At 36.4% G+C, this 26,842-nt stretch overlaps 2 protein-coding genes across 3 annotated transcripts; both read right to left on the bottom strand.

The window, feature by feature from the left end:
• Positions 1–2,206: 2,206 nt before the first annotated feature.
• Positions 2,207–3,084, bottom strand: LOC116250071 (protein FLOWERING LOCUS T-like). The gene is made up of 4 exons (XM_031623438.1): positions 2,887–3,084; positions 2,716–2,777; positions 2,567–2,607; positions 2,207–2,430 (listed from the first exon to the last, which is right to left on the bottom strand). The coding sequence occupies exons 1-4, from the start codon at positions 3,082–3,084 to the stop codon at positions 2,207–2,209; spliced, it is 525 nt and encodes a 174-aa protein (XP_031479298.1).
• Positions 3,085–7,798: 4,714 nt separating this feature from the next.
• On the bottom strand, positions 7,799–15,086 carry LOC116250672 (protein FLOWERING LOCUS T-like). 2 transcript variants are annotated; one of them, XM_031624484.1, is made up of 5 exons: positions 15,065–15,086; positions 8,461–8,642; positions 8,281–8,342; positions 8,159–8,199; positions 7,799–8,022 (listed from the first exon to the last, which is right to left on the bottom strand). In XM_031624484.1, the coding sequence occupies exons 1-5, from the start codon at positions 15,084–15,086 to the stop codon at positions 7,799–7,801; spliced, it is 531 nt and encodes a 176-aa protein (XP_031480344.1). The 2 variants fall into 2 exon arrangements, with proteins under 2 accessions (XP_031480344.1, XP_031480345.1); XM_031624485.1 differs by lacking the exon at positions 15,065–15,086 and having other exon boundaries at positions 8,461–8,667.
• Positions 15,087–26,842: the final 11,756 nt, after the last annotated feature.

Here is a 26,842-nt window from a genome sequence, read left to right as displayed (position 1 = left end):
CAACAGTTAATCACAATACATGTCCAAGGGCAGAGCCAGATTTTTTTTTTTTGTCAAAGGGTCAAATTATAGATTCAAAATATTAATTGGGGTTGAAATATAAATGTTTAAAATTTTTATATATATTAGACTAAAATTTTTTACATTTTTATATAAGTTTTTAAAGTTTTTAAATTTTAAGGGAGACCGAGACCCCTACAGCACCCCCTTCCCTCCGCCCTTATATATGTCCAAACAAACATAACATATAGGTGCATTCTGCGTGTGAGTATTTCTAAACGAGTATTCCTCTAACCAATTTTTCTGGCTCCACCACTGGTTCATATCATATTTATATTCAGATTAAAAAATTCATCCAAAAATCCAATAAAATATGATGAGTGCAAGACCTCATCCAGACCTTACATGACTTCAGTAAACTGATTCGACCATGAATCGCGTGCATTTTTGGCCTGAGTCAGTATATCTGATCATGATCACTTAATACGTTTGTTATCCTACGCCAAAACACAATACGGTCGAAACCAATTAATGCTCATCGATTAAAAGACATCTATTTAATATTTGTTAAATTGCCTTTTTTCTGAAGAGAATAAATAAACTTTCCTAACGAAATGACAAGATTGAAACTTGATACAAGTTCCCCAACTTGCATCTTCTTTCAAAAAAGAAAAACTCTTCATATACCTAAATATTTTTGATGTTTGAAGTTTTTTTAAACACTGTTCAATTCCACTTCAAGAGATATGGAACTTTCAAGTTCTGGAAACAGAAATGCGAAAAGAGAGAAGATAATTTTTCCAGATTACAAGACGGAGGAGCCTAATTCGGAGGACCACCCATTTAGTCATGATCCGAAAAATTTGGAGCTCATGCTTCCGGTCGTTCTCACGTGGGAGCAAAACAAAGGCTAGTTTTGTAGTGTTCTTTTAGCGCTACTTAAAATATTAGTGAAGATATTCTTGCAAGCGCACACAACTTATGAAGAAGGAATAATGCAAACCTACTTCAGTTTTTTTTTTTTTTTTTTAGTTAACGGCTTGAGTTATCTCAAAACAAATCATTGAATGAAATAGATCTAAATTGGTTATATGTTATGACCCATAACGTTATGGATCGTGTGTTATAAGTTGAAAATGACTAAAATACCCCTGCTCAATGGATCGCAATTCGAAGGGCCTATGGGCCCTAACAGGAAACATATGGGCAAAAAATCATATTTTACTTATAATGTTAATCTATATAAAAATTTTAAAAAATTATATTTCGATTCAACAATATTGACAATATTATTTAGCCCTAAGACTCGCGGACTCAAGATCCCCCGTATAAATGTAAAAAGTAGTATGCACAAGTTCTTCAAATGCAATCATCAAAATCAATTCAAGCGTGTTTTTTTTTTTTTTTTTTGTTATATCACCAAAGCAAAACTATTATATGTTTTTGCAAAAATTTCATTATAAGTTGAGACAATCAAAAGTTAAAACTAACAGTACCACTCTTTCTTCCTTTGTGAGAGCGAATTATAAAGTATACAAGCAACTGGTAGGAAAAAATAAGGTTACTTGTGTGATTTTCATGAATAATATATAATTCCATATGCATAAAATTCAATTGCAAATATCCGGGATGTTTAAATCCGGAAAATTTTATGCTTACTGTGTGTTAAACCGAGTGCAAAGAGAGTCCGAATATTACTATGATATTTTCATTAAGGTAGCGTGACGCGAATTTCCACAATAACTGGCGCTTTGGTGATTTTATCCCGCGTTAAAATGAAAAAGAAAACATCCGGAGGCACGATATATATATTCTCCAGGAACAGGGGGCATCAACAGATGCTGTACTCAGGTACGAACTTGCTCGCCAAATGCTAGCTTTTACCATAGAATAATAGTCTTACTACAATCAAAGATCGATTCAGAAAGAAGATTAACAGGACAGACTCCCGATCGAACTTTCATTCAATCCCCACAAGAAAACAAAGCAAGTTAGCAGGACAACAAGACCTTGACTAAGTACAGTGGAATATCGACTGCTCCACTGAATGTACAGTCGAATATATGCTTGTTTCTACGATATAAGAAGCTTCATAACAGAGCGGTGCTGAGCTAATAGCAGTAGCAGTGACTAAAGGACGGATTAAGCAGACGATCAAGAAGCTGGCTTCATGTCTAAGAAGCTAGCTGCAGGTTGCAGGTGATGATCACCTTCTTCTTCCCCCACAACCTGACTCGCGCTGGCAGTTGAAATAAACAGCAGCCACGGGCAAGCCCAGGTTGTACTGCTCGGCGAACTCCCTCGTGTTGAAGTTCTGCCGCCAGCAAGGCGCGAACACCGTCTGGCGGCCGAGCTGCTGGAACAGCACGAAGACGAAGCGGTGGATCCCGACCGTCGGCCTCGGGGGCTCGTAGCAGATGACCTCTTGGCCTGAAACAAAGGGAAGTAAGCCTTCATGGGTAGTGAAGAAAATGGCAGCTACGTTCTTAAATTTGGATTATAACACCAGCAGTTGCTGTATATTACAACTATAGTTGCGTAGGGAATCTGTGTTGCTGTTGCTTACCAAACACTGTGCCAGTGGTTGCTGGAATGTCGGTTACCATCCTAATAAGCAGATACAACAGCAAAATCAGACTCGAGAGCGAGAGAGAGAGAGAGAGAGAGAGAGAGAGAAATTTTAGTGTCAAAGACAGCAAAATAACGACTGCGCACCAGTGCAAATATTCTCTGAGACAGGGATCGCTAGGACTGGGGGCATCAGGATCAACCATGATCTGAGGGAAGAAGTAGATCAGTGAAGCATAAAATACATCAGCACTGCAGTTTGAAGGTGCACTAGAGCACAAAGAACGTGAAGATATATATGTAGAAAGATGACATTACCAGTGTGTAGAAGACCCTCAGGTCATCCCCCCCAATAGCAACCCTTGGCTGGTTAACCAGAGCCGAAGGCCTGAACTCACAACCGTTGGCCACTTCCCTCGAGCTATATGAAACTCTTAGGGCTACGGACCTGTTGAATGGATCTAAGACATCCCCAACAACTCTACCAACAATAAGTGGGTCTCTCTCTCTTGGCATTTTCTCCCCCTTTGCAACTGACCACTGCCGATCCTCTATCAGGTGGCAGTCCTATTGCAGTTGCAGAAAGAGAATGCAACGAAGGAAAAGGAAGGGAGATCTTGTCCTGTTGGCAAAAGAATGCTGCGTCTGTAAGAGCAGACCAGGCATGACTGTTAAAGGCAGGAGAAGGGCCTATATATAGCGATTGCCTTGGAACTCTTCTTTGAGTTACGATGTTTATGTGTAATCCCCAAGTGGACCAACCACTTCTTTCCTTGCTTTTAGCATTCAAACTTGCAAAAGACGGTCAAGGGCATCTTAAAATTAATAAATGACAGCAGCAAATGAACTTGAACATATATCCTTACAAGAGCATATACCACATAAAATATGCCCTTGCACAGTGGAGACTCGGTTTTTCTTATTTCAGATTTTTTCTGGACGATAACTTTTATAGTCATCCGGCTCCCGGAAAACCAGAATCTCCATTGCGAACCACTGAAATTCGATTTCCGCACAATTACTGTGTCCGGTCTTTGTGGCTGACAAATATGCGAAGGTACCATCAATGGATCCACAAGATGGTGACTGTTCTGTGGACTAGAGCGGGGAGTAAATTAAGTTTTAGTTTCCTGATAATATTGGACGGTGGTGAAGTTCTTTTTGTCACCTTTCTCTTGTACTCATTGAATCAGTCAAAGACTAGTCTATTAAGCGTTCTGAGAAACAGCAGAAAGTTGTGATTGGATTGATTTGGGAAACTGTATATTGTGTACTCTCAACTAAATCGAGTGATTTGTTCACATGACTGGTCTTACCTGTACTTGTCGATGGAACATGTTTGCCTGTAAAGAATTATTTCTCACTGTGCATGAATGTCAGTTGTTGTCATATCAATTAGTAGTTAATATTTGTGTGCGTAGAAGCTTTAAGGACCTTCTATGTATTCCAAAATGGCATACATGAAGAAGAAAGTTATAAACATGGAATTTCCTCTTTTGCTTAGGATTCTGGTGCGCGCAGATTTTTAGTGGTGTGGAATTTCGATGACTCTGTGCCAACCTTCAGTACCGGACGAACCGCCAGATTGAACCTCATGACATGGCAACGTGGGCTGAATTCTCGAAACAGAATGAATGAATGAATGAATTAATTAAATTAATGAGCAAGTCTCTTTGAAGTGTTTGACTGAAGGATTCCTTTGGTATAGAGAGGAAGAAGAGCATGGGAGATGCTATGAAACGTGGAACCAACAGAATGTGACCTGTTACTGTGCTCATTCTCTCTCTCATTATGGCTCCTGAAATATGACAATTAAATATATGATATAACTGATATTTATTTAATCGAATCAACGTTAGTTATTCATGAAATTTGTGTCTTTAACTTTTCCAAAAACGAAACAGGAATTACGTACGAGGAGTTTTAAAGCTTAATCTCGAGAAGGTATTGCACCTCCATCCAAACAAATGACTAACAAAAAAATCCAAGGAAAACTGACCCATCAAAAAATGACTCCAAGTAAATGTAGATTTATAATTTTAATGTGGGTTTCGAGCATGAGATTCAGGCAATGAGTACATGGAGTCCCAAAAACATATCCCATATTGATCAACCAACAAGTTACTTACAGTTTTATAATTTGTTGCATTGTCCAAAACAAATTGTGTAATATTCTTAATCTCAACTTCTTTTATAATGAAATAAAAGGCATAAAGCAAAGCATCACGCGTATTTAGAGTATTCGACAAAGCAATATATTTCAAGAACATAGTACCTTTAAAACAATATAGAAGAAAGTTTATCAACGTGTTAACCATGTATGAGTTTGTTAATCTGTCAGAATGCTGCACCTTGTTCCTTTTCATCCCCATCGCAATTCATCATAACACGTCTTTATTTTTTAACCATGCCATCAACAATTTTTCCTGTCAATTAATGATAAGAAGGTATTTTTACTTCAAAACATATAAAAGTAATTGCATCCACCATAACTTATAAATAAAATGAGCCAATTGCATTAAAAAGAATCATGTGCCACAAAACCATGTCTTTTCGAGCCCCTAAGTGTACAGACGTTAAGATAAAAGTTTGGAACAATATAATAGACCATCAGAGCTCGGTTTACTAATTGGTGCCCCGGCCGTGCCTTTGGCAACTGCTTGGCCGTTAAGCCCTCCGGGCTTCCGCCTAGGGATGTCAATATATCCTATTTGAATCGGATATCCAACCGATTCGATCTGAAAAAATCGAATATGGATAAAAATTTAATATCCGATTAAGAAATCGGATCGGATTCGGATTTAATAAATGACATCCGAACGGATTCGGATATACATGAATATTGGATCGGATTCGGATACGGATTCGGATCAGATTCATTTTTAGACAAATATCCTCTATCTAATACTTGAAAATGGCAAAATCCGGTTCAAAATTCGGATTCAGATATAAATATAAAAATCGGATTCGGATTGTAAAATCGGATTTTGGATTCGGATATGACTTTGCTTTATTCGAATTCGAATCCGAATCCGAATCTGAATATATGAATATCCGTATGGTTAAAGATATATCCGATTCGAATCCGATCCGTTGACATCCCTAGACTGATGCGGTAGTAAAAATTAGTAATGGTGTACCACCTCTTGAAAAGAAATAAGCCAGAGGAGAAAAATGCACTTTTACGTTGTTCGGACGGGTAATCCTACATCCATGTTCTTTCACAATTAAAACTCAATGGCGTGAGGTTTCCTTGTTTCCACAATTTATACAATGCTCTTGTGGACAATTACATGTTACATTTTTATTCATATTTGAATTGTCCTTCCTTATCGTAACAGCTTTGCTCAATTTTAATAAGGCTTCAATGCTGTTTTGCATGCCTGGGTTCACTTCTTTAATGTGTAATCTTCCTTGATTGACCAAATCAGGACCAGCAAAGATTGTGATTATGCTAAGTAGAATTGCCAACTCCATCATTATCTCTTTCGCGACTGCCATCAATAGATTGTGCGGTAACGTTCCTCTTCAATCTCGAGCTCGGATCTTGTGGGAGACAGAGAATTGTAAACCACTGATGTCAGTCATCCTTGAGGCAATAAACTCAGTGACAAAAGCACCAAGCACCAACCTTTCTCTTACATAATCAAAGTCAAGCTCAATATGCTTCATTAAGAGTGTTGGTGGGTTTGATGGTGGCCTGCAAGGCAGATAAATTGCCACACAATAGAAGAGGTGGTTCCAATAGAAAAAGTCCATTGACTCTTAGAATAAAGGCCAGCCATGTTAATTCAGTGACAATGGCCACAGGGGCTCTACACCCATCTTCACAGCAACTTTTTGTTGAGAGAAAGGTGCGTGGGCCACGCACACGCAGTAAAGGAGGGAATGATATTTTGGTGATTTATTAAAAAGAAATGTCTTCCATAATCTTTTTATTTTTTTTCATTTTTAATTTTGTCTTTACAAAAAGTTTTTTTTTTTTTTTTTCAGTGTAAACTAAAGGTATTTTAACCCTCAACTATACTGACCCATGAAAATTCATGCATCCGTATAACACATATAACCAGATTCAGGTTTTTAGAGGTCCAATGAATGTAATTTGGAGTTATGAAAGAGTATAATAGCATGTTGTAGAACTACTAGTGTCGGGGCATGCATCCTGCCCAATCGGCTTCTCAATAAGCTCAAAAAGATAGTTGTTTGGATTTATATAACTGCATCTCATGCATGCGATAATAGTGCCATCAATGTAACAAATAATTCTTTTGATTAACTGGAAACACCGCATTGAGGTGGGAACATGAATAAATTGGAAAACATAATTAACAATATAGGTAATATCTAGTCACAGAAAGGTTTAAGTATTGTGGAGCTCCAACCAAACTATGATACAACATTTGAATAAGCTTCATATGTACTCCCCAATCTAGAAACGTTTGCGACCATAGGCATGACTTTTGGCTTACACGAGCGGCAGCATTTGTGTTGTCCCCAAAATGTCCATCGCATACCGGTGTTGGTTTAAAAGAGGCCCGAATCATTGCGTTGAGCTTGAATTCTCAAAATATAGTGTAGATTTCCTAAACCATTCACGGCAAAAGTATCATTCACTTGTTGAAAGTATGCAAGGAATTTTGAACGGCTACCAATCAAGGGTGGAGTCAGAAAGTTTTTTTTTTTTTTTTTTTTTTTTTTTTTTTTTTCTACGAAGCACTAAATATATATATTTAACACCCAAGTCTACCTAGATCGGTTGGGTAGTCACTCGGGGGCTTTGTGGGGCTGCATCATATAACTTGACCCTCAGATCCAAGATCCAAGTATTAAATTAAAGAGTGGGATCCATGAGGCATTCGCTCAACTAAGGCTCTCATGATCCAATGTCCTCCATCCAAGCACATGGGGCACCAACTAAGCTGTACTGAGGTACGAACATGGCTTCCCAAATGAAGGCAAAAGTTAGCTTTATTGCACACAATAGTAGTCTTACTACAATCATAGTTCGATTCAGAAAGAAGATTCACAGGACGACTCTCGATCGACCTTTCATCTCAATTCCTGCAAAGCAAAGCAAATTAGCCGGGCAAGAAGACCTCGCCTGCGACGGTTACAAATAAAATGAGTCCTTGAAGCTCTACCGAATGTAGAGTGGAATAGATGCATGATATAAGAAGCTTCATAACAGAGCGGTGCCCAAGCTAAGAAGCTATCGGCCGGTTGCAGGTAATCACCATCTTCTTCCCCCACAACCTGACTCCCGCTGGCAGTTGAAGTAAACAGCAGCCACGGGCAAGCCCAGGTTGTACTGCTCGGCGAAAGCCCTCGTGCGGAAGTTCTGGCGCCAGCAAGGCGCGAACACCGTCTGGCGGCCTAGCTGCTGGAACAACACGAAGATGAAGCGGTGGATCCCGACCGTCGGCCTCGGTTGCTCGTAGCAGACAATCTCTTGGCCTGAAACAAAGGGAAGTAAAACTTCATGGGCAGTGAAGAAAATGGCAGCTACGTTCTTAAATTTGGATTAGAACACCAGCAGCCGCTGTATATTACAACTACAGTTGTGTAGGGAATCTGTGTTGCTGTTGCTTACCAAACGCTGTGCCAGTGGTTGCTGGAATGTCGGTTACCATCCTAATAAGCAGATACAACGACAAAATTAGAATCGAGAGAGAGATTTTTGGTGCCAAAGACAAGAAAATAACGACTGCCCACCAGTGCAAATATTCTCTGAGAGTGGGGTCGCTAGGACTTGGCGCATCAGGATCAACCATGATCTGAGGAAGGAAGTAGATCAATGAAGCATAAAATATATCAGCACCGCATGCAGTATGAAGGTGCACTAGAGATCAGAAAGAACGTTAAGATACGTAGATATGTTGAAGGTGACAGTACCAGTGTGTAGAAGACCCTCAGGTCATCCCCTCCAATGGCAACCCTTGGCTGGTTAACCACAACCGAAGGCCTGAAATCACAACCGTTGGTCACTTCCCTCGATTTATATGAAACTCTTAGAGCTATAGACCTATTGAATGGATCTAAGACATCACCTACAACTCTACCAACAACAAGTGGGTCTCTCTCTCTCCGCATTTTCTTCCCCTTTACAACTGAGTACTGCTGATGATCCTCTATCAGGTGGCAGTCCTATTACAGTTGCGGAAAGAGAATGCAATGAAGCAAAGGGGCAAAAGGATGCTCTGTCTTCAAGAGCAGACCAGGCATGACTTGTTCAAGCCAGAGAAGGCCCTATATATAGCGATGGCCTTGGAACTCCTCTTTGAATTTCACCGTTTATCCGTAATGCCCAAGTGGACCAACCTCCTCTTTCATTTATTCCAGCATTCAAACTTGCAAAAGACGGTCAAAGGTGTCTGGAGATTGATAAATCACATCAGCAAGTTAAGGTGAATGCATGTCCTTACAATAGCAGATACCGCATAAAGGTATGCCTTTGCACCATAGAAATAAAAAAACGCAAAAAAAGGGCGATAAATAAGTTACCCATTTAAAACTTAAAAAAGAACACCATTAACAAAAAACGCCAAAACAAAAAAAAAAAAGTAAAAAAAACACTTTTTTTCATCGCATTTTTTAAATTTTTTTCATTTTTATACACGAAACTACTTGTCGTTTATTTTTTAATGTTTATTTATTGCAAATCTTATTATTTTCTCATTGATTTTATTTTTTTTCTAATTTTAGTTGCTTTTAATTTTTTCAAAGATTGTCGTATTTTTTAATTTTTCTTAATTTCGGTCATATTATACTCAAGAAAACCTGACGTGAGATTTTTTTTTACTTTACTTCGCTTTTATTTACTTCGCTTTGCAGAGCTGAGAATCATTTTGTCTTGTTTCAGTTTTTTTTCTGGACGACAACTTTTCTAGGCATCACGTTGGCTGAAAACCAGGATGTCCATTGCCAACCACGGAAATTCAATTTCCGTGCCCTACCTTTGTGGCTGAGACATAGGCGAAGGGACCATCCATGGATCCACAAGATGGTCACTGTTCTGTGGACTAGAGCGCGGGAATAAATTAAAGTTTTCAGTTTCCTGATGCTATTAGTCAAAGAGATATGTGATTGGATTGATTTGGCAAACCCTAAATGATGTACGGTCAACTAAATCTGGTGATGTGTTCTCATGACTGCCAAGAGATCCCCCTACCTATGAAGATGTATGCTTGTAATTCATTGTTTTGTTCTGCACATGAATGTCACTTGTCATAGTTTATATATATATATATATATATATATATATATAAAAGAGAGAGAGAGAGAGGAAAGTTGGTAAAAGCATGATCATTTAGGTAAGACAAAACCAGACCTATTGAAATTAATAATAATAATTATTTTTGAAATCTAATCTCATAGATATGATGTTAAGAGTGATTTGATGAGAAGCATATATTAAATTTGTTTTTTTACTTACAATAATGTTTTTTAATAGTAAAAAAATGAACAGCCATTATAACATCAAAATTTTGGTAGTACGAAGACAATTTTTTCTTTTACAAAAATGACTTGAACTGAAGAGTGATTTATATTAATTTATAAATGCATTAGAAGGTTTATATTTTGTTTCACTTTTTAACATGAATTTAAGAGGTCTGATTTTTGTTCCTTACTTTAAGTGGACCGGTACCTATTTAAAACCCTTTTTAACATGAGTTTTTGAAGTCTAGTTTTTATTTCTTACTTGAGTGGCCTGGTACCTACCAACCACACTTTATATATATATATATATATATATATATATATATGTGTGTGTGTGTGTGTGTGTGAGCCTTGGTTTTGGTGCTGTCAACTTGTAGGCCAGCTCAAAAAATTAGATTAATTAGATTTGAGTTAGAAGCTTTAAGGACCTGCCATTTATTCCAAAATGGTATACAAGAAGAAGAATGGTATAAACCTGGAATTTCCTCTTTTGATTAGGATTTTGGTGTTCAGAATTTTAGTGGTGGGAAATTTCGATAACTCCGTGCCAACTTTCAGTACCGCACGAAGGGCCGGATTGAACACTTGGCGACCGATTAATCCTCAAAACAAAATGAAATGTATGAATGAATGAATGAATGAATAAATGAATAAACAAGTGTTTTGGAAGTGTTCCTGACTGACAGAAGGATTGAATCAGAGGAAGAGAAGCAGGAGTCACGCAATGGAAAGTGGCACCAACAGAATCTGAGCTAGGAAATTGAACATGAGCATCTGCTGCACACTCACGTTATGGCTCCTGAAATACGACGATGAAATATATAAGTTAACTGATATTTATTTAATCAAATCAACGTTCGTGAAATTTTTGATAAGCACAGAGCGGTTAAGGAAGAAGGCTTCAACAGATCCGAAGGATGATCTCTAGCGTCGGAGTATAAAGAATGAGAATTATCCAAAAACTGTAAACACTGTAATGATGTAGATAAAGAAGCAGAAAGTTCTGTTGTAACAACTCTTCAAATCAAAGAGTTGATCACGATGGCTCAACTATAAAGAAACAATACAATCCTCCATAGCTTCAATGCTTGGAGCTTCCCATCGTGGATGCAGGTGTCTATTACACCAAACCGCGTTAAATCTGCTTTTCTCTTTCCTCTTTGTTTGTGGCAATTTTGTGCCTGTAACTTTTCCAAAAGAAAACGGGAATCGCTAAAGCTTAGGAGGTGTTTGAATGACATTTCAAAACTAGGTTCAGGTAGCTTAGGAGGTGTGTGGGTGACATTTCAAAACTAGTTTTAGGTTTTTAGAGTGTTTGGTTGCCATCAAAACTGGGGTTTTGAAGAAAACACACTTTTGACAAAACCTGGTTTCATAAAAAGGAGTGAAAAACTTAGTTTCCATTAAGTTATTCAAAAATCAGGTTTTGGGGATGTGTCACTTAAATAAAAAACAATGTTTCTAGAACTCATTAAAAAACGTGAAATTCATAAAACCTAGATTTTACAGAACTGGGTAAGGAACTTAATCTTGAAAAGATATTGCACCTCCATCCAAACAAATGATAAACATAAAAAGTCCAAGGAAAATTATTTGATTGGATCTTCACGAACCGAACTGGCTTTCCTCCAAGCACTCACCTTTTTGAGGTTAGAGTTTTCAAAACTTTGTCCTTCCCCTTAAAGAGTGAGGAATCTGTCGTATCATTGGTGGTAATAATGATGAGGAATTGAATAGTGCTGTCCAATTTAAGTGAGAAAGACAAATTTAGTTATCAAGCGAATAGTCCTTTTTCTGTAATGATCCCCAACTTATCCGCTATATCCTAAAAGCAGCAGTCCCCTTTTGGAACATTTTGAATCTGCCCTCTTCTTTTTTAACCTTGGATGGATACATCGCGCTGTTTCCAAACGGTGAAGTTGGAGGATTGCTTATCAAACTAGTTATAGAGCGGAGGACGTTTTTACCCTGAAACGTGCCTTCAGGTATAATTGACAGCCAAGAATCTTCGAACTGGAATAAAGTTTCAGAAACAAAATTCCACGAATTAGTGAAATGGCAACAAAATCTCTGTTTGCTTGATAGATCAAGATTTGTATTCCTGGAAACAAGTTTCTTTGTTTGATAGGCATGTGAAGGATAAACAGCTAGCATAATCGATCAATGAAAAGTCGACTATCATGCACCGGGAAGATGTTGCGAGTGGTGGAGTTGAGAGGGCAGAGAACAGAAAGCAGTATCATGAGAGCGGAAGTTTCTCGTGGGGTGGGACAAAAAATTCTGGATTCAACTTCAAATGTCAAGATTGTCATCCCTGATTTGATCAAACTGGGATAAGAATTCCAATTTTTGAATTTTATTTTCTCTTCTACAGTAAACTTCCAGTCCATCAAACATGATCTAATAGACAACATGTGAGTTTCTAACATATGCAATGAGTATTCTTTTTTCATGAAACTGACCTCTAATATGATGTTTCCACAATTAGTATCCCAACATAAAGATGATATTTTTCCAATTAGCGAGTACGGTTCCTTCAAGCCAAAACTTTAACTTGGCCTTGATTCTTAAATCTTCAGGAAATATATCCTTCCTTCAATAATTCTTTTTTTAAAAAAAGAAAAAAGAAAAAAAGGAAAATGTTTTGTATGTTGATTCTTAGATTCTTGGATGTGGAGATCACATAATGAGTTATGATTAAATATTCACACATGAATCTAGCCGTTCGACCAAAAGGTAAAACCTTTTTCAATGTGTCGAACCTCAGGCAGGCCGACTGGAAAATGTATTTGACAACTTGAAAGACCAGGATGAATATGAAATATGGGTAATAAAGTGGAACTGCTATGGAAAAAAATATTCATAAAGCAATTGCAATCAATGACCTTTGTACCTTGTGATTTAAAATCCCACCTAAGCTCCAAAAAGGTTTCCAGCCTCCTCAATTCAAGGAGTCTCCACCATTTGGAGGGTAGAAGAAACCTTGAAAACACACACCCACACACACATATATATATATATATATAAAAGCAGGTAGTTACTGGACTAGGGTTCCCCTTTTTTTGATGGGAATTAACTCCGCCATTGATTTCGAAAAGATCATATGATAAAGATTAAGTAATAAAGATAAAAGCCAACTTTTTTTTTTTTAAATGCAAAATACCCCTGAAAAACACCGGGATTTCATTTAGGAAAAATCAATAACTTTTCCTCTCTTTATTTCTCTCCTTTGAAGCACAATTGGAACTCTTCCGCACAAAGGCTGGGTGGTGGATAGCCCCCCAACTATTTTATTAAAAAGTATGTGCAAACAAAAAATGGAATGTCCACATGATTCTACACCACAAGGATCATTCACAAAAAGGATTCCAATCCAACCCCATGTCTACCCAAGTTCTACAAAAAGTAATGTCAAACTCCTAAAAAAATAGTTTAACTTCTGTATTTACAGTTTAAGTTTTACCATCTGATCTCTTAGAAATTAACAGCTCATATTATTCCGGTCAAAGTTTGGTGTGTAAAGGTCAGGTATGTACCTATTATACATATATATTCCACTAAAAGACTATCTTTTCCACTATGAAAGTATTAGATTCCAGTAGATGTAGGTGCTTCATTTATTTTATACCTTTTGTCTTTCCCCTTTTCATTCTCATGGTGATTGATCATTAACAAAAAGATGCACGGCACCAATGAATCTAAGTAGAAATAGTTAAGGGGTCAGAAGTTAATGATTGAGCATTAGTACTTCCTTTTCAATTTTAGATGTTTTTGTCTTTTGCCTTTTATTTGGAATGCATGGAGATTCAACGTCCAGTAAAAGCATTTTCTTATATGTGTTCTTCATTAACTGGTATATCATGCATTCAGGTGGGCTCACGTTGGGCTTTGCTCATATGAAGCGCCTCATTGGTTGATATCACGTGGTTTTTAGATAAAACGGATATCCTTACAGTGAGTCCTGTTGACGACGATGGCAGCGATGGTGATTGTTCAGGTGGGCATGTCGGGCCTGTTTTTTTCCTACTTTTTAGCTTGTTTTTTCTGCAAGATATAACAGTGACGTCCAATTTCTAGCATCCACAACAAAGGATCCTTGTCATCTTCTGATGTCATGGCTAGCGGCCGAGATACTTAGGCGGGTGGCCAAGATACTTAGGCGGCTCACATCAGTCTACCAAAAGTTTCATTTAAAAAAAAAAAATGACGTTGAAATGACTTTAAAATGAGATAGAGTGCCGGTGACTCAAATGCCCCTCAGCCAAAATAACTCTGCAGCTCGCTAATGCAAATTTCATTTTGGCTTCAAACATTCAAGAGAAAGTGCTTTTGGAAGTGTTTGGCAACTGAAACACTGCCTAGGCAGTCCATGAACCTTTCTTAAACATTTGTTGCACATTGTTTTGTGCACTAAATTCATAGGAATCTAACCTATAGTTTATAGTTTTTAGAGTGAATTTCATGCAACTTGATTTGAGACCGCACAGAAGCATATACACTCATGATGATTGAGAGTATGCGTACTATATATACCAATTTCTTTGGGTGTTAAACATCCATTAGCAAAAGTTATTCATATAAGTAAAAACTAGAAAGAGGAACAACCATTTTTTTTTTCTTTTGGTGGAAGTCTTCTTTGGTTTTCTTGTTTAAAAGTCCTTATTTTTTCGTTTGTCTTTTGTAAGGAAGCAAAAGTTGTCTTTGTCATACTCTAAAATGGCCATGCATAAGTTCATTGATAAGTGATTTTGGGTGTGCGGAGCCTAATCCCAGCACCCATTGAAAGCGGAAGCTTTCCCCTTCCTCTCATCCTCTCCTTCATCCACCCAGGACTGGGGCTGCTTTGGTGCCTTAGGTGATGTTCCACTATGTTTCAATTTGTATATTGATGATCTTTTTGTAGCAGAGAGGGTTGACGTCATAGGAGTTCAAAACAAAGACTGACTACCTACTAATTCATACTCCAACCGTTGCGCCAACCCTCTTGGGAATGCGTGTGCCTAAGTTTTGAGGGACTAATGAATCCCAACTTCATTACTACATTAATATAAAAGGCTACCTGAGCTAAGGGAACATCTCATAAAATGTTAACCTTGCCATTTGTGATAGACAAACCATGGAACTACTCTTCAAGTTATTTTTTTAGCATGTCTCCCTTTTAAAGCTTAAGGCTTGGACCTTCCTTTTCTCATGTCTTTCGATATACTCAGTTCTTTGGTTAATTGCTTAGAAGTAGTTAATATTCCTCTTAAATGTCCCCAAGGGGATTAACACAATGGACAGGGTTGGAGCTTCAGTTTTTTGAACCTTAAGACGTCAATTCTTTGTTGCAAAAAGTGGGCCACCACCACACAAATTGAGCATGGTAGGGGTGGCACCCCAAAACACTAAAATAGCACATGTACCTCAGGTAGATGAAGAATTGGGTGGGGGTTTCAGCTCTCTTCTTAAGTGTATGATTAAATACTCATCCTGCTCACCCAAGTTAATATTCTTCCTAAATCGTTTCAATAATTTTTCTTTGTATTAATCCTCTTACCATGTGTGACTTGGTTCTCTTGTTTGGCTGTTTTTTTAATGCTGTGATATGGACTCTTTAGAAGCGTTTGATAACAAAGATTTTATGTTCTTTGAAACAACACATGTTCTTAATAGATCACCCAAAAACTTCGTGTTCTCATTATGAAAAAAGTGAATGATGTTCTTAACTCAAACAATAAATTATGAACATAATCGCTCCATTATTTCTAAAAACAAATTAAGGCATGATGTTTACAGCGTATGAGCATGCTTTCAGAAACACAATATTCTTCTTAACAAACATGCATCTTGTGGAACCTTGGCCCTTCAAACTAGCTTGGGCATGGCCTGAGTGAGCGCAAAAAAAAAATATTTATATTGAAAAAATCAAATTCTTTTAGTTTGGCCTGACCAGTCGCTCCTATTAACCCCGACTCATAGACTGTTTGGCCTGTGTCCTTAAAAAACATCCTAAACTCCGCCTAACAGTTACTGAAAACTTCTCGGGCCAAATCATTCGTGCTTAGTCACTAGTGGTAAGCCTCGAGTCATGACGTTGAAATCTTTGAATGAGGCCTTGGAAACAACTTTGAATGAGGCCTTGGAAACAACGCAAGATTAACAGGGTTCACGGGACAGGCCCGGCTGTCACTCGCACCACATCAATTAATTAGGATGAGTGCGGTAGGTTGTCCTGGGCAAAGCTTAGGTTCGCTGTCAACTCCACAAAAGTGCCACAAGAACATATCTGAAGCCTCAGATCATCATCAAATCACAACTTCATTATATACGCTTAAAAAAAAAAAAACTTGTTCTTTAAAAGATATACAAGGGTGATATAACAGTGGTGCGCCTGGAAATCTGGGCAAAAACTTAGAGAAATTTTTAACCACATATATATATATATATATAGTTAAAATCCTCTAATCATCTTGAGATCTGCCCAACAGTTTGATGCAATGCAGTTGATATGATTAATCACACTGTCATTGCATTGGACAGAAGATTTTTTGTTCAAATTTAAATATAACAATCACAAGTTGTACCTTCAAAATATTGAAACACTTGTACATGGAGATGATGGGTCATTGATAAGGAGTATGACTTGTGTATGAGAAAAATAGATGAAATAAAAAAAAAAACAAAGAAAGAAACAAATGAGTTTTCTTAAAGGAGACTTCTCGCCTCATTTGAAAGGTATTTTGGTCTCTTAAAAAAACAATTTTGATTCTAAATTTTCAACTTATTCTCACTATTTAATCTCCTTAAAATTGATATTTAAAAATTCTCATTAAGTATGGTATATGAAGGTCCCATAGTTAGTAGCGTGTGTATGTGCATGAGCAAATGTGAGATGTATATAAAGCTTTTAATAATGAGGGGCATGGGCCCAATGTGTTCTTCCTGGCTCTTGCCACTTGGTATGCCACAATTAAACAATGGTTGAAATGAAACACATGGGCGACAAGAATGCAATTAATATTTACTTAGAAGAAACTATCTCTAGCATAAAACCCCAAAGGTTATATCATTATGTATCTAAGGTTAAGCTTCAAGTCCTGGATGACCTAGTAGTGGGTATCTTTAACTTGAGCATAGTGCTTGCCAACATTTGTCGCTTAGATTGGTAATATATTACAAAGTGGCCAGGACTACAAGATTTGAGCTTCAAACCCCTTGAGTATGAGCACCCTACCTGGTTGGGTTATATCATTATGTATCCAAGGTTAAACTTCAAGGCCTAGATGACCTTGTAGTGGGTATCTTTCAACTCGAGCATAGTGCTTGCCAACATTTGTGGCTTAGATGGGTAACACATTACAAAGTGGTCGTGACCACAAGATTCAAGCTTCAAACCCATTGAGTATGAACACCCTACCTGGTTGGGTTATATCATTATGTATCCAAGGTTAAGCTTCGAGACTTGGATGACCTTGTAGTGGGTATCTTTCAACTCAAGCATAGTGTTTGCCAACGTCTGTGACTTAGATGGGTAACACATTACAAAGTGGCCGTGACCACAAGATTCGAGCTTCAAACGCCTTGAGTATGAGCATCCTGCCCAATTGGGTTATATCATTAGGTATCCAAGTTAAGCTTCGAGACCTGGATGACCTTGTAGTGGATATCTTTCAACTCGAGCATAGTGCTTGCCAACGTTTGTGACTTAGATGGGTAACACATTACAAAGTGGCCGTGACCACAAGATTCGAGCTTCAAACACTATGAGTACCCTACCCGGTTGGGTTATATCATTATGTATCTAAGTTAAGCTTGGATACCTGGATGACCTTGTAGTGGGTATCTTTCAAATCGAGCATAGTGCTTGTCAATGTTTGTGGCTCAGATGGGTGCACATTACAAAGTGGCTGTGACCACAAGATTCGAGCTTCAAACTCCTTAAGTATGAGCACCCTACCCGGTTGTGCTACACTCCTTAGAAGACATATTTGTTAATGGTTACTTTTCCTTTTTAGTATCAAACTTTTTCATGACATTATATTGGTACTAATGGTAATGCGGACAAGGCACACAAGGCTCTTTTGAAAAAGCTAAAAAGTAATGCGGACAAGGAACAATAGGCACTTTCGGAAAGTTGAAAGTTATGGCGATAAGAAAAATGAGTGTATCGGATGCAAGATCGCTCATGGTCATGGTCATGGCCAGTTTGCTTGTGATGATACTGTAAAGGGTCGGGCGCCATCGGTTTTAGTGCTGCGTGAAGGATCAGATACCATTCTTTACATGAAGATTTTAGAGGAAGTTATTATTAGGGTGTGTTTGATAGCCTCATATATAACTGATCAATTAAAATCTTCTGGGTCACCCATCAGTGGTTAGTTCACTTATGATGATGAGGTCGTCGTGATGCCATCAATTCAAGTTCCAATCTTTTATATGTATGAAAATTTTAGGAGAGGCTATAAGAAGGCATGTTTGAATATGGACCATAGTTACATAAAAAGTGTCTTTTTTTGTGGATAAATTGAATGACCGTTTAAAACTTAAAAAAATGTTTTTTTTAAATATTAAAAACAAAAAGAAACACATTTTTAATGCTTCTTTTTTCACTCTTTTCATTTTTTTAAGTCTTTTTAATGCCAAACAATTATTTTTTCATTTTCTATTTTTATTTGTTGTAAAGCTATTTATCTTGTGATTTTTGTTTTATTATTTTCTCACTTATTTTATTTTTTTTCCTATTTTTAGTTTTTAAATTTTTTAAAAAATTTACCATATTTTTTTAATTTTTTGAAGCTCGCCTTATTATACTCGAGAAAAATATCGCCGTTTAATACTCGAAGACATTATTTGTAACTATTATAGACATCCCTTTTTAAGTGGTTAAGACCTTACATTGATACCATGTCGGTTTGTGTGTGTATATTACGAAGGGGGTGTATTTCATATGTGAGGTAAACCAACATCCTCTTATATTATTGAAGAGCTTGTTTGAAATAAACTCATGTATTGAATTTTAATTTATTCTAAATTTCATTAGTTTAGAAAAAACAAACAAAATTTGATTATTTCGATCCAAAGCACGAGCATGTGGGATTTAGGAAATAATTTACTTATACCACCTTTCCACCAATGAAATACGGGTCCCCGATCTTGCAAAGTTTTTTTGGGTTTATAGCTTCATAAACCTTTCTTTTCGTAAAATTGCCAGAAAACTGTTAAAATAAAAACACTTGAAGTGAGAATTAATAATTTGGTCCCAGAAGTTGGTCACTAGTATAATACATGCATAAGACGTTGTAACATTATCGTCATCTTGAAATTTGCAATTAGTGATAATACAAATATTATTTTTCAAGTCGGCTTGCGGCTTATGATCCACTCGGTCAAAAAAAAAAAAAAACTTGATTTCTTTTGCCCCAGAAATATTTGCTATATGTATATATGTTAAAATATAAGATAATATATAAATATAATTAATTATAATATACATTAAAGAAAATAATATTTTAAATAAGTTATTGGGCGACCAAATAACTTATCATGCCCAAATTTAGAAGGTAAGGACAAGCTTGGTTAATTATCCTGCTAGATGCCCACTTTGTGTTTTCATCCGCCACTTGCCCGACCGCCCGCTGTTGTTTTGATTTCGTGCGTCCCATTCGTAGACTATTACCCTTCCACCGCCTGTTTCCATTTTTTCCAAATAAGGAGGAGAAAGAACTCATCGTTCATGTCTTTAGTTGTCAGCCAAACGGAAAAAATCCTCCGTTCTTTTCGAAGCACAGTGCTGCCTTCATTCGCATGCACTTTACAGCAGGGACAGATCCTATTTTTCTCTCAACGTCATAATTGGAGATGGAGCAGTAGTACTTTCCCCTTTTAACAAAGATTCCGATGTCATCCTCAGCATTACTTTTCAGGCGATCATTCTCAGTCTTTCTTAATTGTTTACTACGAATGATCCATCTCTTATATTATATGTGCCGCATGTGGTCAAGAACCGACGAGATGTTAATTGCTGCAATTTCACTCCCAGTTGGCTTAAAGAGTGTGAAGATCTGTCTCAAGGGATCTTCTTCTTCCTGGCCTTGTTCTAAATCCTACCTAGCTTTAGAACTTGCATATCAATTAAATAGGAAAGGTTCGAACTATATATATATATATATATATATATATATATAGTGCATGAATAGTGATTTTTGAGTCACCGGATATCAAACTAAGGTTGTCCATCTGTTTTTTACTCTTCTACCTCCCCCGTCGGCATTGGCAGCCACCAGGCCTTCGTCAAAGAGAAGAGGAGGCCTCGTGCCTCCTCCTTCCCTCTACCCATCATCTGACATCGCCGGCACATCTGCCGGTGACCGCAAGGGGAGCCGTTAGCTGTCAAAGTAAGAAGGGGAGAGGGAGAGGGATGTAAGAAATGATGTGAGCCATCTGATTCGATGCCGATGGCTCAGGTTTGATGTCCACTATATGTGAGGTCACTGTTTCATTTTTGGTGCACCCCATTCCTTATAAATGAAGGAGAAAAAAACAAAGGTATATGGTAGTCAGATCTCAAGTCTAACAACGAGTAGAAAGAAGAAAGAAAGAAAAGGAAAAGAATTCAATCCCAAAATACGAGGAAGCATATGCCTTGAAACCTGGCTATTTTAGGTCCATAAATTGCTAGTGAGGTCACATGCCTCGAACCACTTTTTTTCCGGTGAGCAAGAGGCTGCACGTGAAGAGGGCAAAGCATGTCTTTGTGTTGGAAGTTGACCACTGAAAGGACCTGCAAGCCATTATTATAATGGGTTGTGAAAAAGATACTTTAGCCTTTTTTTTTTTTTCCTTTTTTGAACATTTTGTATTCTTTTTATGAAAAATTATTTCATAAATGTTCCCTAAGTTTTTTAGATAGATTTACCATTGCTAAACAGTCCAAAAAGTATTGGAGGACCTCTAACATTTTTTTGGGTAGATTCATAAAAGAATAACAAAATATTGTATACCATTGCTAAACAGTCGGAGGAAAGTATTAGAGAAAAAGGCCGAACAAAAATTTCTACTTTCGTTAGGAGCATTTGCAATAGAGGCATTGTGTTAATGTCTCCTAGAAATATGTTCATCAAGCCATACATTTCTTCAATCCCCTTACGTGAACAAAACAAAATTTTAAAAACGCCAAATACTTTCTTTCTTGGAAGTCCATTAACTGATGTGGACCAAGAGCTGCCCCGTCATTTGTTATCATGAGATTTGTAATTGGTAATTTTAAGACAATGATTTTGTACTTGTGACTTTTCCTTTTTTTTTTTTAATCGAAAAAGAAAGTTGAAAGCCTGTTCAAGATAGAAAGTTCGCCGTTCTTTTCGAAGCACAGTGAAGCTTCATTAGTTCATTTCCATGTACTTTTGGGACTTTGGACTCTGCTACTTTTTCTGTTCAAAGTAATCGTACAGCAAGAGAACTTTGCTTTCTCGAAGGTTCGCAAGTCTCTCCTTTATTCCTTTTGTTTTGTTTTTTTAAGATGAATTTCAAGCCATCAGCGCTAAAAGCAAGATTCTCTGGGTTTGAAGTTGTGACTCTCCCATAACTTTTCAGGGGCCATTTTCAGTCCGTTCGTTTACTATTCCCTTTCTCTCTCCACCTCTTTATATATATATATATATATATATATATATATATATATAATGAAAAAACAAGCTATTGGGCTATCTGTTTAATCATACCCACTCAAATGGAAAAGCTAGTCATTGTGCTATGTGTTTAATTATACCTGCTTAATACAATAGATTGGATGGAATTGTGCTATACATATATAGTAAACAAAACATGAACCTTGTAATGTGTTTATCAGCACTAATTTAATATAAAATGCTTTAGTTGAGGTTTTTTTTTTTTGTAAAAAAGTTAATCATTGTACTACCAAAATTTTGACGTTATAAGAGTTGTTCATTTTCTTATTATTAGAAAACATTGTTTAAGTAAGCAACAACTAACTTAATATATATTTCTCATCAAATCACTCTTAAAATCATATCTATAAGGTTAGACTAAAAATAAATAAATTAATTTCAGTAAGTCTAGAAGAGATGGTCTCAATTTTACCAACTCTCATATGTGTGTGTGTGTGTGTGTCCCTAGTAAAATGATTTAACTTTAAAAAAAAAATGACTTGAACTAAAGCATTTTATATTAAATTAGTGCTTATAAACACATTACAAGGTTCATATTTTGTTTAAAACATTTTTCAACCTGAATTTAAGAGGTTTGGTTTTGATGCTTTACTCAAGTGGTCTGGGGGCTACGGGGGCTACCCACTGAATATGAAGTTTCACAAACAAGCATCGGAACTTGCAAAAATGTACAACAGTAGAATATTATCTTTTAATGTACCCAGGTTCCTGTATGGAAATGCTCCAACCAAGATGGTTCTTTTCAAGGAAAGCAGACAACGCATCATATTTTGGTGATTGTAATGTCCACCGTGATGATCTACGATTAATTTTTTTACAGACTTAACTCAAGGGAACCAACCCTGCAGGTGATCACGAACTTTATAATAACTAAGCCATGACTTTGCTGAACCTCCATTATCTCCACAGATTGGTGTTTGATCTTCTCTGACCTTAGACAGTGGTGAAAAGAACTGCAAAAAAAAAAAAGATAAATAGATAAATTAAAGAATTAAACCAACCTGATGCATTGGCATGAAGACAATAGAGATTCCCAATATAAAGTTAATGGTTAAAGTATGACCGATTAATGCCGCAGATGCTATGCCGGTAAAGGTAGTAGCAACAGTCGATCAATACTTCTTCAGAATGGTGTCTGTAATCGTTGCAATGTTGTTAAATTACTGAATAAGATTCGAACACCAAAAATTAATATTCAAAAGTTAAATAAATAGTACATCCCAAGCACAAAACATTGGCTGCAACGTATCAAAAAGGATACACAAGGCAAATCTCATTTCAGGAGGAACTCATACAAATGTCGTCATTGAGAAGATATTGCAATATCTTTAAAACATGACAAACATAAATAAATAGCGAATGGGTGATATATTCCCCACTGAAAAAAAAAACACTCTCTTCCATATACTTTATAATTTATGCGAATGTTTCCCATGTTCTTCTCTATTTTATAAATAATTTTGAATCTTTATCAATATTTCAAGCAGTTCTAATTTTTCTATTATTATTTATGCAGTTCTAGTTTTTTTAGATTTCAAAACATCCAAAAAAATACAAAAATTATTTGTTCAAAAGAAAGGAGGAGAAAAATAAGAAAGGGTAAGAAAAAAATAGACCACCTAACCTGCATATTTAAAAAAGAATGAAAACAAAATGCCTTGTGCTACATTGTTGCAGATTAAGAACATGGTAGCCCGATAGTGGTCTTGTAGAATATTGAAGTTATATGGTCCTGTAGTAGTTTGACAAAAAGTGTTTAGCACCATGCAGGAACATGACAAAGAACAAAAGAGATTATGGAATGAGACTGCCACAAATAATAGGGAAAAGGAGCTCCACCTAAACTTAGCCGTCCAAATTGAAGACCCAAATCAAACCAACTTACTAAAACTGAATCTGATATGTGTGTTTAAAAAATATAGGTGGACGCTTGTCGTAGGCTACTAAGCGTGACATTTTCTTTGTGCTTTTTGGTGCATGTAGAGTAGTAGCTTTATCGCAACCCAAGAAGAATGTCATCATTTTTCTAAGTTTTAAAACATCAGGTTACGCAGGTGACATAAACTTTGGACTCAAGCATCTGAATGTCAAATTCCCGCACCTTTGAGTATGGGTGTTCCAAGAATACCAAGGAAATTGAAATTTGCAGCATATATATCCAATAAAAATAAATTTCTATACATGAAAAGAAAAAGGATCAGTTATGCAAACATAAAGCTATCTAAATTGCTACTGAATAGTCAATAAGCAAAAGGCAGAAACATCTACTCTGGCAAGACCAGTATCTAACTTGCAGAGCTTAGTAGTACCACGTACAGTTCAAACAACCAGGTTATGGGTGCAGAAAAGTAGTGATAATATACAAACTTACTCCTGCAATCTAATGTCCATCAACCAATAAGAATAAACCATTTCAAAGGACTCACATAGAATTGACAAAATTATGCACACAGATGGCTGCATTGTGCAACATATAAATAATTTTCCTTCATACAAGTCAAACAGTAATCCATTTTCTAGCCATGAGAAAGAAATGAAGCTCAACTATTTTCCAAGATAAAAGTTAGAAAGCGACATCAACCCAAGTTTTTACAGTATTTGCTAACAGCTTGTTAGGTCTATTCCAATAGGCGACTCACAAATTTGGGCACAAGTAAATTTACTTTAGGAAGCTGGATGGTAGGCTTTGCAGGTTGAGTTCAAACTTCCTTTCGGTTGCCAGTGTGGATAATCATTGATCTAATAATTGAGACAAGTTTTGCAAGCTTTTTTAAAACTTTTGCTTCTCTTAGGATGGACTCAAAACTTCAAACAGTGATGCTTATGCAACAAGTAATACAAAATTTGGAAAGATGTTTTTTCTAGCCATCTTAAAGAATTATTGACAGGCAATGAAAAATCTTTTCTTAAAATTAAAAAAATAAACAAAAGAAATAGAAACCATACACTTAAATTGCAAGACTTTTTTTTTTTTTTGCTTTTTTGGCTACATTCTCAGAACTTTTGTGACTATATATATATATATATATATATATATATATAGATATATATATATATATATATATAGAGAGAGAGAGAGAGAGAGAAAGAGAGAGAAGTTGTGGATGTCATGTCCTATTATGGGAATCAGGTGTGAAGTCAAGCTACTGAAATCAGCGTTGAAATCAACATCTCCTTGGTGAAAGTTCTGATATTGGTTGGCAGCAAAGATAGACTTGTTATTGGTACATATGAAGCCATGGATAAAACTCTAGGGAATAAGATTGTGTAAGCATATCTAGGAGATTGTAAAGAGGCAGACTGGTGACTTCATTGTGGCCACCATGTCTTGCACAGATGGATTCGGCCACGTCCAAAATGAATAAAGTGAATACACGGCTACTAGACAGTGCTGAGACGCTAATCTTCAAAGTTCAAAGTGACAAACATCGTCTTAGCGTTTTAAACAGTGAGGTTTTTCTGACAAACTTGAGAAAAAGGGGGAAAATGCGGGAATTTTTTTAAAAAAATTAAAATATTAAAAATGCAGCATCAAAATAAGTAGATAAGCAACAAGTAAAAACTAGAAAATGGAAACATGCAGTTTCATATTAAAAAAACATAAAAAAAAACGCCTAACATGAACAAAAGGAAAAAAAAACCATGTAAACGCGTTTTTTTTTTGTATTGGCGTTTTTTTGCTGCTCTATTCGGCTGACTTATTTTTTGAGTTTTAATGTATTTCTTACAAAAAAAAAAACATGTTTTGCGAGACTATGGTTCAAAGTTGACATGCAAGATATCATTTATAGTGAGATGGAAATATATGATAATGGCCAAGGTAACATGACAACAAACAGACACGATCATCTGAAACATGACAACAGTGAATCCAGGTATATTCTAATGAAATTTTTTGTTTAGTCTTTCACCCTTATAATTATTTTCCTATTTCTAGTTTTCTCATATTTTTCTGTTCATATGCAAATATTGGAGAACTGCTTAATGCAATTAAAATTTTCAATCAGACATGCCATGCAAGCAAATGCAAAAGGAGTTCGGATGCTTTTGAACAGTTCCACATCAAGGAGAGGAATATATTCAAATAAAAAAGATATCATGACATTGTTTATGTTTAATTAATACGTATTTGAGAGACGAGCAATAAACTAATATACAGTTATAAGTTAATATACAAATATATATTATATAATTATTTCATATGTGTTGATTATTTTGCTACTTGCTTAGGGAGCTGGAGAAAACATCAACAGGAAAGCTAGAAAACAAATTAATCCCACAAGCTTGGAGCACTTTGATGAGTCGGATACATGGATTGAAGAAGAACTTGCTGCTGTATAGCCAGAGGAAGATGAAGAATTAATTACCATCATAAGAAGAGGATGACAAGGGAGAAGATGAACCATAGATTACAAAAAAAGGATGGTCTCAGCGACGCGTGGAAAATCTACTGTCGGAGAAAGGTGACTTTTACTAATGTTTGGAGACAAATCTCGGTAATAAGCATTTTCATCGACGTCCAGTGGTGAAGCTATTGTCCATAATAGACTAATAGTTAATATTTACCTACGTCTCGGCCGCGCCTGTGATGCCCTACAGGGACGCACCTGTTTAGTGTGTCGCTCATGATTTTTGCCAACACCTTTTCCATCAACAAAAACAAAAAATGTCGATAAAACCATTACAGGTGTGCTTTAGTTTCATCAACATTTTGTGGCCGTCGCTAATGCTTATGTCTTTTGTGGCTCCGTATTTTATACTTAACAAGTTTGTTGCCTGATGTCTAAACTCTATAATTTTACACTTCACAAGTTTGTTTGTTGCCTGATGTCTAAACTCTAAAGTTTTATATTAAACTAATGGATCATGCCATCTTGGATCAGAAATCGAGAACTGCTAATTCATTACTTTTTTATGTTTATAAATAATAGGTTTTCGTTTTTTCATAGGAATGGCATTTTTCTTGATTTTTCTTATTTCTCGTATTTTTGGATTCTTTTCTATTTTTTCATATTCTCTAAATTTAAGAAAAAATAAGTTTACGCTTTTTTAAGTGATGTCATGTGCTTATGGCCTCACTAATACATGTCACGTCATGCATTTTAGAGCATTCTAGAAAGCTATTTGATTGTGTTTGTCTTGGTTTTCGACTTTTCTGAAACCCGGAA

Source organism: Nymphaea colorata, chromosome 3 (genome assembly GCF_008831285.2).
Source record: "Nymphaea colorata isolate Beijing-Zhang1983 chromosome 3, ASM883128v2, whole genome shotgun sequence".
Lineage (NCBI taxonomy): Eukaryota > Viridiplantae > Streptophyta > Magnoliopsida > Nymphaeales > Nymphaeaceae > Nymphaea > Nymphaea colorata.
This window is presented reverse-complemented; position numbering and strand designations above follow the sequence as displayed.